Consider the following 20,863-nt stretch of genomic DNA (forward strand, 5'->3'; position numbering starts at 1 on the left):
GGTGTGGGAAAAACAAGTGAAATACAGTCTGCGTCAACAGAATTGTATAGTGAACGTTTAAAGAATGAATGATAAATACAAGTGATTAAATAGTACGTATAAACCGTTCTGAGACCTTTAGCGGTTGGCGATGAGTATGAAACTACACTGGTGTCCAAAATTAAAGCAAAAAGTAGCTGCTATTTCTCCTTGCTGCGTCTAATTCACGATATAATCATACAAACCGTCACTAGATGCCCGTACGATCGTGTTCTGCACGGAAGATGGCATTCCAGTCAACCGACAACCACCCCCCCTGCGGGTTCGGGGGTAAGAATAGGCCCGCGGTATTCCTGCCTGTCGTAAGAGGCGACTAAAAGGAGTCTCAAATGTTTTGGCCTTAATGTGATGGTCCCCCTTGGGGTTTGACCTCCATTTTTCAAAATTGTACAGAAGTACGAGCCTTTTGGGGAAGGACACCTTACATGGTGTACCACTGGTCCTAACTGCACTAAGACCTTGGCACTCAGCATTGCACCGGCGTTGTCACCATACCCATTATTCCTCAAATTGGGCCTAAACGCCTGATGGGTTGTCCAAGTTACGCCCATAGTGCATCTCCATCTGCACCAGCGATCATGATGGACTTTCCATGGCACCAGAAATCCAGCACGGTAGCCAGCCCGTTGTGGTGGGGTCGTCATGTACCCTCTAGGTTGTAGCCCCCTGACAACACAGGGATCGTACTGCCGATACCTGAGCTGCACCCTCCCCACGTTGGCCAAGGAGTAGATGCCCGTCTCCTTGGGGCATCAGGACTCCCGGCAATGGTCATCCTGCCAGGTGGCCCTTGCTGCGGCTGGGTGGCGCCCGTGGGGAGAGCCCCTGGTCGGAGTGGGTGGTATCGGGGCGGACGTTTCGCACATGAAACGTCAACACGTATCAGGTCGCTCTGCGGCCGAGTCTTCCAAAAGAAAAGGTACCGTTTCTAGTTCTGGTTCTCCTGCCCTTTCCCCCTTGGCCACTCCATGGGAGGAGGGACAGGCCCGCCGGCTTGGGGCGAAGTACTTCCCCCGCTATTTGGTCTGTTCTCGAACAGATGGGGGGACGTTCGCCACCTCCAAGCCCATGTTCTTTGTTCAGCACATTGAGGACGTCTTCGGGGAAATCGAGGCTCTCAGCAAGATGCGATCAGGGTCCGTTCTTATCAAGACCACCTCTGCCACACAATCGGCGGCACTCCAGGCGTGCGACCGCCTAGGGGACATCCCAGTCTCCATTGTCCCACATCTGGCACTAAATAGGACGCAGGGGGTTATTTTTCATCGTGACCTCCTGCTACAATCTGATGAGGAGCTCAGGGCCAACCTGGAGCGCCGCGGCGTGCATTTCGTCCGGCGAGTCCAGCGCGGCCCCAAAGACCGTCGCATCGACACCGGGGCCTTTATCCTCGCCTTCGAGGGGGACGTTCTCCCGGAGAAGGTAAAGGTGATGTGCTACCGGTGCGACGTGCGACCTTACGTCCCGCCTCCTATGCGCTGTTTTAGGTGTTTGCGCTTTGGGCACATGTCGTCCCGGTGTGAGGCTGAGCCCCTTTGTGGCGACTGTGGACGTCCTCTTCGTGAGGAACATACTTGCAACCCACCACCTCGGTGCCCTAATTGTCCTGGCGTCCACTCGCCTAGGTCCCCAGACTGCCCCGCCTATCAGAAGGAGAAAAAGATACAAGAAATCAAAACTTTGGATCGGCTCTCTTATTCTGAGGCCAGGAAGAAGTATGACCGCCTTCATCCCGTGTCACTGGCCACTTCGTTTGCCTCAGTTGTGTCCACTCCTTCCGCTGTATCCTCACCTCTATCCTGTCCCCCCTCCGCCTCCTCTGCCCATCAGGGGGCTCTGCCTCCGCCTCCCAAATCCCTCCCTTCCAACTCCTCCTCCCCCGCGGCCCCCACCCCCCCTGCCCCAGGGGCCACCCTTCCTCCTCCTCCTCCCCCCACGCCACCTGAGAAGCGATCCTCTTCTCAGGCGTCCATCGGGGAAACGTTCCGGACCCCAGCTTCCGAGGTCCGGCGTTCCAAAACGGACCCCGCGCGTGAGGACCTTCTTCGGGTCCAGCCCACCATCCCTGTGCCTCCTCGGCCTTCCAAGAAGGCCTCCAAGAAGAAGTCTCTATCCCCCTCTCCACCCCGGCGCGTTTCATCTGACGCTTCATCCGTGAGTCGCTGCTCCCGGCCGTCCTCAGTTTCGCCGGGACGCTCTGCTGCCAGGCGTTCCGCCGGCCTTTTGTCGGCAAATGATGCGGCCCCTCCTACACCATCAGGGACAGCGGCCGCAGCTGGCGACGAGTCGATGGAACCGGATCCGACTGCCGTCAGTTGTAGCGTTGTTGCCTCCCAACCTGGCCCTCCGCGGCCATCGAGGTGACCAGCTCTTCCCCGTCTCGTTCCCCCAACTTTTTGACTAGCAATGGCGTTGTTTCATTGGAACATACGAGGTATTCGATCTAATCGGGAGGAATTACAACTGCTCCTCCGCCTGCACTGTCCGCTCGTCCTTGGTCTCCAGGAAACCAAGTTGCGCCCGACTGACCGTATTGCCTTTTCCCACTATACCTCGGAGCGGTATGACCTCGCCCCTGTGGACGGTATCCCAGCTCATGGTGGGGTCATGTTGCTCGTTCGGGACGATGTCTATTACCATCCCATCCCATTGACCACCCCACTCCAAGCAATAGCTATCCGCATTACTCTTTCTGCTTTTACTTTTTCAGTTTGTACCGTCTACACTCCACCGTCATCTGCTGTTAGTCGGGCTGACATGATGCACCTGATCGATCAGCTTCCCCCGCCGTTCTTATTGTTTGGCGACTTCAATGCCCATCATCCCCTTTGGGGCTCTCCTGCATCCTGTCAAAGAGGCTCACTCTTGGCGGATGTCTTCAACCATCTCAATCTTGTCTGCGTCAATACCGGCGCCCCGACTTTCCTCTCGGACTCTACTCATACCTACTCCCACTTGGACCTCTCGATCTGTTCTACCACTCTTGCCCGTCGGTTCGAGTGGTATGTCCTTTCTGACACCTATTCGAGCGACCACTTCCCCTGTGTCGTTCGTCTCCTGCACCACACCCCATCCCCACGTCCTTCGCGCTGGAACATACTGAAAGCTGACTGGGGACTTTACTCCTCCCTGGCGACCTTTCCGGACCACGATTTTTCCAGCTGTGACAGTCAGGTCGAATACCTCACGGCTGTTATTATCCATGCTGCCGAACGTTCCATACCTCGTACTACTTCTTCTTCACGTCGCGTTTCCGTCCCCTGGTGGAACGAGGCTTGTAGGGACGCTATCCGTGCTCGACGACGTGCTTTACGCACCTTTCGCCGCCATCCTACGTTGGCGAATTGTATTGAATACAAACGACTCCGAGCGCAATGCCGTAGAGTCATCAAAGACAGCAAAAAAGCTTGCTGGGCCTCTTTCACGAGCTCCTTTACCAGTTTTACTCCCTCTTCCGTTGTTAGGGGTAGCCTGCGCCGGCTGTCGGGCATTAAGGCCCACTCCTCAGTACCTGGCCTGACCTCAGGTAATGAGGTCCTTGTTGATCTTGTGGCTGTCTCCAACGCCTTTGGCCGCTTTTTCGCGGAGGTTTCAAGCTCCGCCCATTACCATCCTGCCTTCCTTCCCAGGAAAGAGGCAGACGAGGCTCGGCGACCTTCCTTCCACTCGCTGAATCTGGAAACTTACAATGCCCCCTTTACTATGCGGGAACTCGAACGTGCGCTTGCACTGTCCCGGTCCTCTGCTCCGGGGCCAGATGCCATTCACGTTCAGATGCTGGCACACCTTTCTCCGGCGGGCAAAAGCTTCCTTCTTCGTACCTACAATCGCGTCTGGACCGAAGGTCAGGTCCCCATGCGTTGGCGTGACGCCGTTGTTGTTCCTATACCCAAACCCGGGAAGGATAGACACCTTCCTTCTAGTTACCGCCCCATTTCTGTTACAAGCTGCGTCTGTAAGGTGATGGAGCGCATGGTTAATGCTCGGTTAGTTTGGATTCTTGAATCTCGACGACTACTTACTAATGTCCAATGCGGCTTTCGTCGCCGCCGCTCCGCTGTTGACCACCTTGTGACCTTGTCGACATTCATCATGAACAACTTTTTGCGAAGGCGCCAAACGGTAGCCGTGTTCTTCGACTTGGAGAAGGCTTATGATACCTGTTGGAGAGGAGGTATCCTCCGCACTATGCACAAGTGGGGCCTACGCGGTCGTCTGCCCCTTTTTATTGATTCCTTTTTAACGGATCGAAAGTTTAGGGTGCGTGTGGGTTCCGTATTGTCCGACGTCTTCCTCCAGGAGAACGGAGTGCCTCAGGGCTCCGTCTTGAGCGTAGCCCTTTTTGCCATCGCGATCAATCCAATTATGGATTGCATTCCACCTAATGTCTCAGGCTCTCTCTTTGTCGATGACTTCGCGATCTACTGCAGTGCCCAGAGAACATGCCTCCTGGAGCGCTGCCTCCAGCGTTGTCTAGACAGCCTCTACTCATGGAGCGTGGCAAATGGCTTCCGGTTCTCTGAAGAGAAGACGGTTTGTATCAACTTTTGGCGATATAAAGCGTTCCTTCCGCCATCCTTACATCTCGGTCCCGTTGTTCTCCCATTCGTGGACACAACTAAGTTTCTAGGGCTCACATTGGACCGGAAACTGTGTTGGTCTCCACATGTCTCTTATTTGGCGGCCCGTTGTACACGTTCCCTTAATGTCCTCAGAGTTCTTAGCGGTTCATCTTGGGGAGCGGATCGCACTGTCCTGCTTCGCTTGTATCGGTCCATAATCCGATCGAAGCTGGATTATGGGAGCTTCGTCTACTCGTCCGCTCGGCCCTCCCTCTTACGCTGGCTCAACTCCATCCACCATCGGGGGATACGTCTTGCGACCGGAGCCTTCTACACTAGTCCTGTCGAGAGTCTTTACGCTGAAGCTGCCGGGTTACCATTGACCTACCGGCGCGACATACTGCTGTGTCGGTATGCCTGCCGGCTGTTGTCTATGCCCGAACACCCCTCTTACAAGTCCTTCTTCGCCGATTCTCTCGACCGTCAGTACGGGTTGTATGTGTCTGCCCTGCTGCCCCCCGGAGTCCGCTTCCGTCGCCTGCTTCGACAATTGGATTTTGCCCTCCCTACCACCTTCAGAGAGAGTGAGAGCCCGACACCACCTTGGCTCCAGGCTCCGGTTCGTATTTATCTCGACCTCAGCTCACTCCCGAAGGAGGGTACTCCGGCTGCAGTGTATTGCTCACGGTTTGTCGAACTTCGTGCTCGACTTGCTGGTCACACCTTTATTTACACCGATGGCTCCAAAACTGACGATGGTGTCGGCTGTGCCTTTGTCGTTGGGACCGCCACCTTTAAATACCGGCTCCTTGACCAATGTTCCAGCTTTACGGCCGAGCTTTTTGCTCTCCATCAATCCATTCAGTATGCCCGCCGCCACCGCCATTCATCGTATGTACTTTGCACTGACTCCCTCAGTGCTCTTCAGAGCCTTGGGGCTCCCTATCCGGTCCATCCCTTGATTCAACGAATACAGCAGTCCCTCCATTCTTTCGCTGATAATGGCGGTTCTGTCAGCTTTCTGTGGGTCCCCGGACATGTAGGAGTGCCTGGGAATGAGGCTGCGGATGCTGCAGCCAAGGCTGCAGTCCTCGAGCCTCGGCCAGCCTCCCATTGTGTCCCGTCATCTGACGTTTGTGGGGATGTATGTAAGAGGCTTGTGTCCTTGTGGTGGGATGCTTGGTCATCCCTCCAAGGAAACAAGCTCCAGGCAGTAAAACCGCTCCCAACTGCTTGGACAACTTCCTCCCGACCATCTCGGCGCGAGGAAGTCCTTCTGACCAGGTTGCGGATTGGGCATTGCCGGTTTAGCCACCGCTACCTGCTCTCTGGTGACCCAGCCCCGCAGTGCCCTTGTGGTCAGGCATTAACGGTGCGCCATGTTTTATTGTCGTGTCGCCGTTTTAGTCAATTTCGTGTTGTCCTGTCCGTGCCATCTACCTTACCGGATGTTTTAGCTGATGACGCTCGAGCAGCTGCTCGTCTTCTGCGTTTTATAACTTTAACTGGCTTGACCAAAGACATTTAACCTTTTTACTTATTTCATCTGCATCTTTGTCAGGTCCTTTTGATGTCTTCCCATCCCCTTGAGTTTTAGCAGGTTCCTTGTGCTCTAACACCAGTGACTGGGCGCTAATGACCTCAGCAGTTGAGCGCCCTTAAACCCTACCAAAAAAAAAAAAAAAAAAAAAAAAAACCGACAACCACGCCAGTGTTGACGTCAGGGCACCCATCAAACGGGGTAGTATTTGTGGGGAAGTTCCACGTCCACAATCGTTGTGTACACACGTCACAAACGGTGCAGCATGGCACAGAGAAGACGCTTACCAGAATCGCTGCAGTGGAGTGCCGTAGGAAGAATGAAAGCAGGACTGTTACAAACTGGTATGGCCCGGTGGCGCAATGAGACTCGTTCTGTTGTTTCTCGAATGTGGCGACAGTTCGTGGAGGCCGAAACTGTATCCCTAAGACAAGAGCAGGGCGGACCACGTATAACACCAGAAGGAGAAGACCGTTATTTGGCTGTATGGGTACAACGGTACCGCCTTAGTACTGCACGGCAACTGGCATCTGACCTCGCAGTATGCACTGGACGTGATGTATTGAGACAAACGGTGTACGGAAGGTTTCGGCAGAGTGGCCTTGACGCTTCTTCACAGAAGGGAATGTGTAGAATGGAGTCGTCAACGTGCCACCTGGACGGTAGAACTGTGATGAGTCCCGATTTGGTCTGGAGAGTGATTCTCGAAGATTCGTCTCTGGAGGGAACATGAAACACAATTTCGGGACCCAAACATTATGGAAACAAACTGAAAATAGAGGAGGATTCCTAGTGGTGTGGGCAGAGATTATGCTGACCACTCGAACAGCTCTTCTTGAAATTGTACGGGTGAATCGGTAGGGTTTAACTGCTTTTAGGTATCGTGACGAGATCTTGGGACGTAAGGTACTGTTGTGGCGAGGTGCTGTGGGCCCAGACTTCCTATTGATGGGCAATAATGCTCGATCTCATAGAACATGGGTGGTTGATGTTTTCTTGGAAACGGAAGATATTGCATACAAAGCGTGGCTTGCTCGCTTTTCCGATTTGGATCCCAATGAACATGTCTGAGATGCATCACGTCAGCATCCGCCAACCACTCCCGAAGAGTTAAGAGCAGCTCTGCCGGAAGAATGAGTGTTATTGCCTCAACATGAGATTGATGACATCATTCACAGCATGTCCCGTCGTTGTCAGACCTGTGTTGCTGCCAGAGGTAGTCACACCCCATTCTGAGCACTTCAATCAGTTGTGTGTGCAAATCCGTTAAGTTGGAAAAAACGAAGAAATTTTTTGTCTACCGTGACGCATGTTAGAGTTGCTTACGTTCTGTATTCTTTAAATTGTTTCTACTGTCAACTGTTTATACTGTTTAGTGGCAAAATAAATGCAACCTTGCAAAATGATCATTGGTTTTTTTTTTTATTTTGGACACGTTATTGAACTGCCATTGACTGAAAGGGACCGAGCGAGTTGGCGCAGTGGTTAGCACACTGGATTCTGATTCGAAAGGACGACGGACCACCCATGCTTATAGGTTTTCGTCATGTCCCTCAGGCAAAAACAGTTATAGATTATGCTCCGTCTCTAACGACCTAGCTGTCGACGGGCGGCGATGAGATCTGGCGAATTGAGGGGGGGGGGGGGGGCGGCAGCACGTTAATTGGAACTCGCCAGTGTGTTTCTCAAACCACTCCATCACGCTCCTGGCCTTGTGACATGGCGCATTATCTTGTTGAAAAGTGTCACTGTCGCCAGGAAACAGGATCTTCATGAAGGGTTGTACGTCGTCTGCAACCACTGTACTAGACTCCTTGGCCGTCGTGGTGCCTTGCATGACCTCTACTGGACCCATGGCTGCCCAAGTGAATGTTCCACGGAGCATTATGGGGCCGCCGCCAGCTTGTCCCCGTCCCGCGGTACATCTGTCGAGGAGCTGTTCCCCTAGAAGACTACGGATTCGCGCCCTCCCATTGGCATGGTGAAGAAGGTATTAGAATTCATCAGACATGCAACGATCTGCCACTGCGCCAACGCCCAGTGCCGATGGTCATCTGTCCATTTCAGTTCTAGCGGCCGATGTCGTCGTGTTAAAATTGGCACGTACACGGGTCGTCGGCTGCGGAGGCCCGTCGTTAGGAGTTGTTTGGTGCACTGTGGAGTTGTTTGGTGTACTGTGTGTTCACACAAACTTGTAATCTGTCCATAATTAAAGTCCGATGTCAGTTCCGCCAGAGCTTGCCGTCTATCCTGTTTCACCAATCTGCCCAGCCTACGACGTCCGACATCTGTATTGAGGGGTGGCCGCCCAACCCCATGAAGTCCGGACGTGATTTCACCTTGATTTTGCCAGGTATAGAAGACACTCACCACAATACTCCTCGTGTACACCTGACAAGTAGTGCAGTTTCCGAAATGTTCGTCAGGAGCCTCCGGGCCGTCACAATGTACCCCTTGGTGGAAACCAAATAGATGGCGCACCTTCTCCATTGTACACACGGCAGCACACTGATACTACGTGCACCGTGCGCGTGTATGACAAGCAGTCATTCCTCGCTAGATGAAACTATCGCCTGGACGGGTTTATAGTGATAGTAGGTCCTCAGGTTTAGGAATTCTGCCAGGGGCGCAGGATCACCTGGGTACAACTCTGCTCAAGGTTTGCCACGTCACAGCGATGGGACAGAAATGAGCGTTACACAATACACAGTTTGGTGCCTTTCAGCAAGGAATATACTGATCGGTTTGCCAATGCACTGTACCGTGACAATTTTAGGGATCGTGCGCAGCTGTCCTCCATATTCGGTGGACCGTTTCGCACAAAAGGGACGATGCGGCAGGCCGTCGCAGCGCCCGACGAGAGGGGCGCGCTCGCGCATTGAGGACGGACCCGCAGGCAGGATACAATAAACGAGCCGGCTCCCTGGGCCAGAGGGGAAGGGAAGGCAAGAGCCGCTCCAGCCGGTCAGTCGCGCCAGGACCTCCACGGGAGCGGGTCGGGACGCAGGAGGCAGGCGCAGCTGGGAGGGCTCCGCTATTGGTTTCGGTTCTCACGCTCCACACAGCACGCCATCGATTCGTTTTCCTCCCTCGTCCGGCCACATGGGGTGACGCACTGGATGCCGTGTAGTGCCAGGGCAGTGCAGCTGAGCTTACGTCGTTCTTAGGTGAGTGTTACGGATCCGCGGTTCTGCCATTCTTGTCGTTTTCTTGCACTGATGCGTTACCAAGGAGCCTATGCATCTACGATGAATTGACAAGCCGTTGACCACTGCTGCGCGAGTGATAGCCGATCAGTAGCTGGTTCTGTGCAGAGGTCAACCAGTAATCGTTGATTTTTGCACCACGGTCTCGTAGTAGGTAACGGAAGAAAATATAAGGGTCGTGCGTAAGTTCGTAGCGTTTCTATTTTGCATGTTGGTATTCCTGTTGTTATGGGTTTATCTATTGTCAGTTTTTTGTTTGTAGTTAAAAGATAGTGTAGCTGTGGAAGCTAGTAATGGAATGCCAAATGGAGAAATCGGAACATTTCTGACATTCTTGTGATTTAGTTGAGTAGAAGCGTGATAGCAGCGGAGTCAGCCAGAGACATCTGCGCCGTGTGTGGGGAAAATGCCATTGGACAGAGGACGGCAAGAAAATGATTTCCTCGTTTTAAGGACACCCCACATTCAGGAAGACCTTTGAAGTTCGATGAAGATCTTTTAACGTATTAATCCACAATTATTCCCGTCAAGGTTCTCGGGAGCTAGAAAATGTGATGTTTCGTCATTCCACCAACGTGCGACATTTGCGTGCAATGGGGAAGGTTCATAAACGGCGTTCATGGGTACCGCGTGTTTTAAGTCAAAATTAAGACTCAGCGATTTGCCATATGTGCATCTATGCTTGCTCGGAATAACAGTGGCCTTTTCTATATTGTATCGTTACTGGTGACAAGCAATGCTGTCTTAATGCGTAAGGAAAACAAAGGAATGATTGATACAAAACTGCAACTCCCAGTACAAAGACCTGCGCGCATTCACAGAAGATAATGTTGTGCATCTGGTGGAACAGCGACGGTATGGTGTACTGCAAATTGCTTCCCCGAGGTGTAACCATCACTGCTGATAATGAATGTCAACAGCTGCGACGTCTTGCAGACGCAGTCCGGGAACAACGACCAGAAGGACTGCGTGAAGTGATACTATTCCACTATAATGGTCGCACGCATTCAGCTAGACTGACAAGAAACGCTATGGAGGGGTTGGGTTGGGAAGTTATCCCGCACCCACCTTATTCATCTGATACGGCGCCCTCAGATTTTCACCTTTTCCGCTCTCTTTGGAACAACCCTCAAAGACCGTTGTAAATAGTGAAGGAGAGTATGTTACCGATAACTACAATCATTGTTGTCATTTTGAAGTTGTAGCTTTGAGTTCGAAGACAGAAAAGGTGCTGATCTTCACGGCAGTTTGTTTTGTATAACTTTCATGATCTCAGCAGAACTACAGCAAAATACATTCATTCGAAATTTGTTGCTCGATTCAGGATTGTTCGCAGGGATGACGCAGCATGTGGTCTTGGGTTAACAATCATTGACAGGGGTAGAAGTGACTTTCAGGAGTGCTCCACAGAAGTGTGCTGGCACCCTTGCTGTTCATGTTGTATGTTAACGACCTGGCAGATAATATTAATGGTAACCTCATACTTCTTGTAAATGATATTTTCTATAATGAACCTCTGTCTTTGCAAAAAGCCAGACGGAGACAGTGTCAGATCTTGGTAAGTTTTCATAGTGGTGTAAAGCACGACAACTTGCTTTGAATGTTCATAAAAGTAAAATTGTGTATTTCACAAAATGGAGAAAAGTAGTATCCTTTGTCTGCATTATCCGCGACACACAACTGAAATTACTCAACTCATACACTCAACGTCCCCTTAGCCGAGTGGTCAGAGCGTGACTGACATGCAGCGACCCGAGGGTCGATTCCCGGCCAGATCGCCGATTTTCTGCGGTCGGGGACTGGGTGTTGTGTTGCCCTTATCATTTCATCATCATCGACGCGCAGTTCGCCCCCGTGTGGAAAAGGGTTGCGACTCGGCGGACGGACATCCCCGGGTGGGGACTCCAGGCCATCGATGCCATACGATCATTTAATTTAATTTTTCACTCATCCTGTACAAGTGCCTGGGTGTCATTGTTTGTAGGGGAAGTGAAGTGGAATAACCGTGTAGGCTCACTCGTTGATGAAGGTGGTGACTGACTTCGGTTCATTGGTAGGTTACTCTGAAAATACAATCGGTGTTAAAAGGAGATCACTTACAAAGCACTTGCGCCACCCGTCATTGAATATTGTTATAGAACTACCTGGAGTTATCGACAATATATAGTGAAAGTCAGCACCAATGATCACAGCTTTCTTTCACCCAAGGAGTGTGTCACGAAATTGATTACGTTTCAAGAGATGTCCTGCGAAAGCGTACTTAGTGTTTCAAAAAGAGTGAGGAGAGTAGTAATATACAACTTCTTATGCATCGCTTCCATAGGAATTGATCATATCAAGCTCCGAGGCGTTAACCCGTGAGAAGACGCGCCTTAGAAAGTTACACGGTTTGGCGCGAAGGAGCAAAATGCTCACACTACATAAATCGTATTTTTTTTAGAAAAAAGGAAATATAATACTATAAAATGAAACGCACTTATCTACGTAATTACAGTAGTTATTAAGGTATAAGTAACAAAAAATGCAGTCTTAGGCGTAAAGTCTTCACAACTTCGGTTATTTACTAGCTGCGCATATTATGTATATAATATATAAACAATAAATGCTTATATTTCAATTAATCAGTCTTCCATAGTATCCGGAGAAAGTGTCTTTCATGACATCCCTTGCACATGAATGTCACATGCTCAGCGCATTGTGACACAAAGTATATGCTTTTTTAGAGCGTCTCTTCTTCCTTCTTGGACAAAGCGCACAAAAGCCACTGGGTCCTGTCTGTTTCCACGTTAGGAAGAGGTGCCAACCGCTTCATTCGGAACTTGAGATCCGATGAAATGTTCTGCAGTGTTGTTCTTCGTGAAGTATGTGATTTCACTATCTCTAGAGCCACATCTTTCTGGAATACACGTCTTGCAATTACATTTTGTGTGGTTTCTTTGTATATAATTTGCACGTTGATACCAGTTATATTCAAAACAGTGAACAGTCTCATTGGCCACCTTGAAGAAATTCGTGCGACAGAGTAATACTCTTTCTTTTGGTCAACAACGTCCACACCCCCTGTAGTATTGTTATAAAATGTAACTATTTCTGGTTTAACTTCAGTACCTCTATCTTGATCGTTATTATCGTTCTTGTGTAGTGAGGATAACATAATTACAATTTTCTTCGTTTTTTTTCCCCCTTGTACGTAAGATACGATGACAATTGTTTTCACCGAAACCAAAAATAGAACTCGGCATCGGTCTGTTCTTTGTTGACAAAAATAATGGAGGGATTTCTTGTTTATTTGTGCGTAATGTGCCGACAGCCTGTTGTTCTGTAGACATTTTTCAATTCTTTGACTAGTGGAATGGACGTGAAATAATTGTCGAGTGTTATGTTTCTACCACTGCTCAGTACAGGAGCAGCAACACTCTTGACTACGTCAGCAGCAGCGTTGCTCAAATTAAAAGTTCCTGGTGGCTGTTTTCCGGCATATATTTCCAAATTACACGTATAAAAGCTTTTCGCATCTACGAGGGCGTAGATTTTTATGCCGTATTTCGCGGGTTTATTTGAAATACACACCCGGAACTTACAGCGGCCCCTGAATGACTCCAACATTTCATCAGTAATACAGTACTCTCCGGGTCTATAGTTGTCGTTACAGTGTCCAACAAAGACCTCAAATATTTCTCGGATAGGCGCTTTCTTACCTCCCGAGTATTGATCTCATCAAAACGTAACACTCGTAACAAAAAAAGAAGGGCTTTATGGCCATTGTTTCTGGGGAGAAAAAAAGTGTGTACCATCATCAGTTCACATTTCTTTCACATTCTACACTCCCGTTCTCGTGAAAATATTTCTTTTAATTTTGTAGTATATATATATATATATATATATATATATATATATATATATTTGTGTATGTAACTATTTAATCTATCATTCCATCATCCAAAAACCATTCTAAAGCAGTTAGTGCATTCTTAGCTGCTTGTTTGACCCCTGGCAAATGAATTACGATATTCCAAGTTCTAGTACGTATATTAGGTATGGGTTTGTGTATAAGCCATTTTGTAGACCCATCTTTTGCAGTATGAAATGGTATCCTACCTCTTGGTTTGCGTGGCGCTTCATGTGCATCGTTCCGTATCTGACTGATGGGGATTATCAATACCGAAGCAGTTGCTTTCAGGGTTATCTACACGATTGTCGTCCGTATCATCCGCATCCAATATACATTCTTCGTGCAAATCAGGGTTTTCCAGCCATGCAAGTATGTATTTGTTTTGTTTGTCGGTCAGCCATAATGATTATTGTAAGCTGTATAAATAAAGAACATAATCACTAAAAATACTTATTTTCGGATTCTTAAAACGTAATAAAGCAAGAAATAAATATTTACATAACAAGAAAAAAGTACTTACACGGATAGGCGCGCGTTGAGCAAAATGCCGCACTCAACGTGCACAGCCGATTCACTGCGAGGTCACAGGCACACTGAGCGACGCAAAGTGTGGTGCACGGGGAGGGGATGAATAAGGTACTGAGACGCTCGACGCGCTATCATATTTATAACATTCACAATTGTTGTTGTTATTGTTGTTGTCTTCAGTCCTGAGATTGGTTTGATGCAGCTCTCCATGCTACTCCATCCTGTGCAAGCCTCTTCATCTCCCAGTACCTACTGCAGCCTACATCCTTCTGAATCTGCTTAGTGTATTCACCTCTTGGTCTCCCTCTACGATTTTTACCCTCCACGCTGCTCTCCAATACTAAATTGCTCATCCCTCGATGTCTCAGAACATATCCTACCAACCGATCCCTTCTTCTAGTCAAGTTGTGCCACAAGCTCCTCTTCTCCCCAGTTCTATTCAATACCTCCTCATTAGTTATGTGATCTCATTCACAATTATCGAAATGAATTTTTGTGTCAGAGAAATGCTCATAGCACGCCTTCTCACGGGTTAAGGCAATCACTCTTTCCGCTCTCGCATACAGGAATGGAAAGGAAAGAAACCCTAATGCCTTGTGTATTGATAAGTACTCTCTGCCATGCACTCCACAATGGTTTGCCAAGTGTAAATGTAAATGTAAAACCTGATTTCTGTAACAATGCACGATGTTAATACCTGCCAACTATGTACCATTACCAAATTAACTGGTTGTTGATGCATCATGATGTATTCCATCAAACCTTATAATCAGATTGTGCCAGAACGCTCTTTTCTCCCCAGTTGGTTTCATTACATGATCATTAGTAAGTACTAGCGACCCGTCCCGCTTCCGCGCGGATAACACTTAAGTGGCTACGGGCGGACGACGTCTCTGGCGTAGCGGTAATGAAATACATATATTCACAAATCTTTCCCGTCAATCGGTCTATCAATCACTCAAGACCGTATTAAAATCCGTACACCAGTTCTTGAGATTAGCCTTCACATACAGAAATAACGCGGCTGGTGATATTTAATTACAGTATTAATCTAATCAGCCTCCTTATAACTAAGTGGGTCGGTCAGTCAGTTCAAAGGAATTAAAGGAAATGCCGCGTTTAGCAGGATCTGAATAGTATAGCCGTGGATACAGTGGCGTTTTAATGTTATCATTTCGGCACTCAAGGAAAAAAGTAGTACAATACCATGTCCAAGAAGATAAATTTCGGTTACTGGTCTGCTTTTATTAGTATTTAAGGAGTCACCAGTTTGTTCAGCATTTTTGAGTCTCTTCTTGCGATGCGCCGTTCTGCTTGCATTGTTGAAGCCGTGATTTTTTGCGCTCACTATCCAAAGTCTCGAAATTTGCCAACAACACGCCATTCGCGTAATAAGCAATGATTCTGTACTAAAACTGCAGATGACGTTCCGGTGGCTGCTGGTGTCAGCAGCGGCACAGCAGTAGCATGGTCGGATTAAGTTTTGCACCGTCGTCATCTTAGCTTTGGTGTGTTTACTATCGATACTGTAAATTGCGTAATATTGGTATACCAAACGAAACTTCAGGCACTTGTCAAAATTGAATTCCGTCTCTAATGGCCTTGTCGCCAATGAGACATTAAACCTTAATTCACCTTCATCCTTCCTTTCAGAATTAGCTACTGTGATTGAAGAGGGCAATCTAAAGTTGAAAGACGGTTGAACACAACTGCTGGTTTCAGAATATAATTTAAGGGATAGAACAGACTGACGCTCGAGTTTTGAACTGATATTCATGATTTGTTTTCAATAAAATAACAAACAATTTGCAAAACTTACTTCATTTTTTAAGTAAAAAAAGTTGCACCCAGAAGACACTACATGATATCGACGAAAGGCCTTCGCGGAGTGCGAGGGCGGTTCATCATAGAACAAAATTTCAATAGCTGGTTTTATGATATTGTCCAACATAGTACGTGGAGATATTAAAAAAAATTCAACAAAATGCCGGCACTCTGAAAGAAGTCAGTATGCGAAAAGCTATAATGTAATTGCTTGTATATTTCCTGGGTTATAGCCACCGCCAATTCGAAAAATGTTATTCTGAAAAAACAAACCTTTAATTAACAATGCTACCGTACAGTTTGCCTTTTTTCGCCTATATTGAATCTCACTCATTGTGTCGAAATTAAATCCATTACCTGGCGCTTCTTGACAACATTGTTGTAGATATCTCGAAGGCACAATTGCGAAAAGCAAGGAGGCAGCGGGTAAGCTAGTTTCCTATTTCTAAATAAATATTCAAACTATGGTCTATCACATGGTGCAGTAGTAATGCGTAGTGATAAACCTTTAAACAGTAATTATTCCTATGAAATTAGACAACGATTTTAGAACGAAGTGTGTGTTAAAAGAGACAGAGTAGTACTCCGCGTGATCTTCACACATAACATTGGTGTCAACAATACTATGCGTAACAAAGTGAAACCCTTCAGTCACAAAAGTGAGCAATGTTTCGAAAAGGGTACAATGTTAACATAAAATTTCTATAAAACGCCAAACAGCGTAATCAGTTGATACCTTAATGCATGACTCAGGGAAGAAGGGTGATCTTTCCCTCAGCTGTGAGCAAGTTAACTAGTTGATAATAGTCTTCCTAACAAATTAGCTTCGCAGTGCTGCAGTCAGTGCCTCAAACTACTTCTCTTCAAAAATAACATTATTAAAACTTTATATTATCTTCACTTTCCAACATGTCATATTCATCCTTGCTGTCCTTTACAATACATCTTTCTTCACCTAACAGATGCAATCAGAAGTCAACACAGCACTACTGAATACGTTCAGCACCTACCACACTTTCACTAAGAATGTATTAGACTGCACAGAGGCAAAGACTGTGCCAGAAGACCAAAGATGGTTTAAAAGTAACATAACTCTCTCTCTCTCTCTCTCTCTCTCTCTCTCTCTCTCTCTCTCTCTCTCTCTCTCTCTCTCTCTCTCTCTCCACGTGAATATCAATAACATACAAAAATCAAAATGACATGTCCACCTTTCGTTTTACTTCACGTAAAAACAAGCGGACGCGAGAAAACTACGTGCTTTGACTGTTCACCATAAGTAAACAAATCTTACTAAGAAAAACATTTCAGTTGATACTAATACCTTCTGTGATACCATTCGAAGCTAACAGAACCCCTGTTCCGTCGGTAACGATTTTAGTACTACCTAGTTTGCATTCGAGCGCTGTGATACGCCAGACCCCCAAGCAGTAAATCGCGGTTTTAACATATTTTAACATTTATGGCACACTTTGTGGAATGAATCGTAGAAATACTCTCTAAGGAATGTTTAAAGTCAGTAAAGAATTAGGCTAAAAAATTTCTATTCTGACCTGCCCGCCTCCCTAAATACCCCAAGGAAGACACGGCGTTAGCTAAAAGGCGGTCAAGATTCGCTGAAAATCCTCCCGTGGTACTGGTAAGGTAGAGAAAGCATGTCGAGATTCTACAAAAACTCGTTTCGTGGCGTGGAAGAAATAGAAGCGAAAGCTATTTTAAGGATGCTATATGTACTTTCAATTGGAGAAAACAAACAAAACACACACACACACACACACACGCACACACACACACACACACACACACACACCAATCAGTGTGTGCAAGGACAGAGGTAGTCTCCGTCGTAAACGACGAACTAGAATGCTTCTAGATTATTCTACTTTCAAACATTATTCTTGTTACAATTCTGATTTTAGTGACAGCCGCCATTTTGTTCCTGCTGCGTTTAAGATAGACCTGTCGTTAGAGGAAAATGCCTTTCTTCTGCCTTCTTCTAGATTTATGTGCATTTGGACGGACATTACTTACGTCTAATTCACTTATTTCTAAACGTAATGTAATTGAATTTTGGAGACCGGCTGACATTATTTTAAACATAATCGATAAAATGTTAGAGTCCCTCTAAAATTAGCGTTGCAGTAAATGTTTGTACTAAAATCGGGACAAAATCCACAGAAATCCAATCATAAGATGAGAGTGAGGAGGAACAGATGCCTGGAAAAATTAACGTGACTACTGAGAACAATACTTGTATAAAAATATTTGAAAAGACATAAATTACTCACAGGCACAATTTTGCAAAGATTATTTTATGGACCAGTCATGCTCCTGTTGATGTGACAACCTTTAGAAGATCAATTTGTTTACGTCCACAATTATAAATCTGTGCACAGCTCATTTGAACTCTATAAGTACACTGTAAGATGCGTTCAATTATCCAACCCCCAGTGGAATATAAATATTTTGTTCTCTTACTTGAAAATCGGGTTTGCCTGTTTGCGACACCGGTACAAAGAATGAAAAATTGGGAGATTCCCGATTAATTGGGACGTACGGCAACCCTATTTCAAATAGGGCACTAACATAGCATGAATGAGGCTGTAGGGAGAGTCCTTAACAGCTCTGAAACCCATTACAGCATTTAAGGAACAGTATGAAACTGTTGTTGTCATGGTACGTATCACTTCCAGTGGGAGTCGACCAAGCCAAGTTTTAATCATCTTAAAGAAAACTCCTAATACCATGTTGACAGACGTGGGTTCTTCCATTCCTCACTCCGTTGAGGAAGTAATGTTTCGTCGCCTTCAACATAGCTTTTCAGTCTGAAGCTGAACCATTTTTCTCGTATAGTGAATCGAGGTTTCAGCTTTCCGCGCTGAACAGTGCAATATTTTGCAGTTTCCATTATACCGTCGTACCAGTAACTTACTAGAAAATCCCATCCCATTTCACGTCTCGTGATATACATGTTTTGAGAGCATATGGACATCGGAGATAAAGGAACGAATTACTCATACCCTCGTGCTGCTCTTTTATCTGTAGATAGCATATGCGCAACTAGCATTCGAGCACAGTGGTGACCACATTCTTCAGTCCATCTGCTTAAAAATTCCAGTATCAGAAAAAGTCACTACTAGTGTAGTACGGTATTTCGTCCTCTGCAGATCGATATTTTTTCAAGTTTAATGGCATTTTACTCTACGAACCCTCCATGTACGTAAGTGGCCTACTAATGTAAATGTATAACTGTAATTTAGTTCGGAAAGGCCGGATAATTAGTTCACACAAAACCTTCATTGCAGCCTTTGTACGTTCCCCGTAAAACTGTCTTGGTTTCCAGTAATTTGCGATCCTTTATACAGATTTCAAATACAAAGCACGCCTGTGTAAATATTAGCTTATATACCTGTTGAAAACACTGCTTGCTATTGTAGGGAGTGTCAAACAACATGAAGCTTTTTTTCATCTATAGCTGCTTACCTGATCCACGACTCTCTGTACAGTGCGTGACAATGCAAGCTCAAATTTTGCATGGAATGAGTGAATATAATAAATTGTCAAAATGCTCCCAAAGAGCCCCAAGCTGTTGTCTTGTTCTGGTGGAAATGTAAAGTAGGGGCAAAATAATAGTTTTGCTGTCTTCGCACAGTGGTGATTCGCCAAATTTACCAAGCAGCCCATCACCGGAAAATTCGTTTGCATGTCAACGAATCCATTGTAAGTTTGTCGAGTGTATGCGCAAAATTTTGTATTGGCTGAACAGGACGTGTGCAGCACGCCCATATGTCTTGAGCTTCTTGTTTCACGTCGCCCTTATTACGATTACGTCCGCTTCCGTAGTCGAGTGGTCAGCGCTGCTGACTACCATGCGGAGGACCCGGGTTGGATTCCCAGTGGTGCCAGGTATTTTTTCCTTGGTGGGAGCGGCGGCGGGACGGGATGCACTCAGCGCCGTGACGCCAAATGAGGAGCTATTATACCGAGTTGTCGCGGCTTCACCTCACGAATACTGACGACGGCCGAGAGAACGGTGAGCCGACGCGCGGTCAATCGATAACGTTGGTACCGCCAGGTTCTGTTAACGGACGGAGCTCATTACAATTCCAAACAAAGAACAAGTCGAACTAGGGCTTTGTATGAGTAGACGCCCTTCACTACGTCAAAAGTCTGTTGCCTAACTCTTCGCTTGTGTTATTGTTTCCACTTTATAACACTTTGTAACCTGCCATCGGTGTTTTCATTAATGTCCAAATATCTGTTTTGTAAATTATATTTTGCATTGGGCCATCGTTCACTACAAACAATGACAACTTTTATTAATGTCCTAAATTTCTTCATAGCGCCTTAAGAGATGGAGCAAACAGTGTCGCCAGCAAACTATCACTGTGTGAATTATTCTGATGAATCACTCGGTGGGCGGCCTCTTCGTATGTTCCCTTCAGACACAGTAAATCAGTCAAGTGTCCTCGCTCTGGAATGGTAGAATGACACACCAAGTCCGACTACACGCACTTCAGCAGTGGACTCTATTCGTAATAGTCATTTATGTTCGAAACTGGGGCGGCTACACATTAACTCCGGAAGAGTGCCGTGACAAACCCCTTTGGCCGGAAAGTTTACGGCTGATGACACTCGATGGCCGACGCCGCAAAATAGAGTTATAAATTCAGTTTAGATAGGCTTAATTGGCCGCTAAGGACGGTATTCAGGGTAGCCACTTCATTGAGGAGAACGCTACCTGCGGTCGCTGCCGGGTGTTTTGTTACCGTTTATTTACGATCAGTCACGGAGAGCGTGCGTGGATGGGAGCACAGGTGGGCGACGGCCCCGTGGTTTGCGCAAGGTGTGCGGTAAGTGGTGTAAATTTAACGGGCGGGGAGCCTCCGGCCGGCGCGCGGTAGCTCCCCGAATAGCTGCTGCTATTTCGGAGCCGCCGTCCGCCATTGAACCGAATGCCGCTCCGTCTGTTCGCTCGCACCGCCTCTCGATTCACGCTGCAGACGCGCCTGTCAGTCGCTGCCACAACGTGGTCGCCCACGCCGTGTGTAAACTGCATTTAGTTCGCACAATTGCTGGGACTTTTTATCCGGTGGCCTTCCGTCTTGAATATCAGGCTCAAGGTGCGTTTGCACCTGTGCGCCCTGCACCTAGTCGCCGTGCGCCTGTGTTTGCGCCTCACGCAAATCGAGGAAAACGTGTTGGTGTCTGTGTCTTTCTCAACATGTGCACATCAGTGATTCCATTCATATCTAGAGAGCAGCACGAACGCCAC

The 20,863-nt window shown here is 47.2% G+C and overlaps 1 protein-coding gene across 3 annotated transcripts in view; it reads left to right on the plus strand.

The window, feature by feature from the left end:
* Positions 1–20,863, plus strand: part of LOC126473174 (dnaJ homolog subfamily B member 6-like) — a 331,554-nt gene that overhangs the window by 212,865 nt on the left and 97,826 nt on the right. Inside the window, exon 1 of one of the 3 annotated variants that reach the window (XM_050100060.1) lies at positions 9,138–9,308. The exons of 1 other annotated variant lie outside the window; for it this stretch is intronic. Coding sequence is in view for 1 of the 2 variants with exons in the window: in XM_050100056.1 (XP_049956013.1) it covers positions 18,777–18,808 (32 nt within the window). In the remaining variant the exon portion in view is untranslated. Of the gene's footprint in view, positions 1–9,137; positions 9,309–18,743; positions 18,809–20,863 lie in introns of those variants that run through there. One more of the 3 variants, XM_050100056.1, reaches the window with a different exon arrangement.

This window comes from Schistocerca serialis, chromosome 4, assembly GCF_023864345.2.
Source record: "Schistocerca serialis cubense isolate TAMUIC-IGC-003099 chromosome 4, iqSchSeri2.2, whole genome shotgun sequence".
Lineage (NCBI taxonomy): Eukaryota > Metazoa > Arthropoda > Insecta > Orthoptera > Acrididae > Schistocerca > Schistocerca serialis.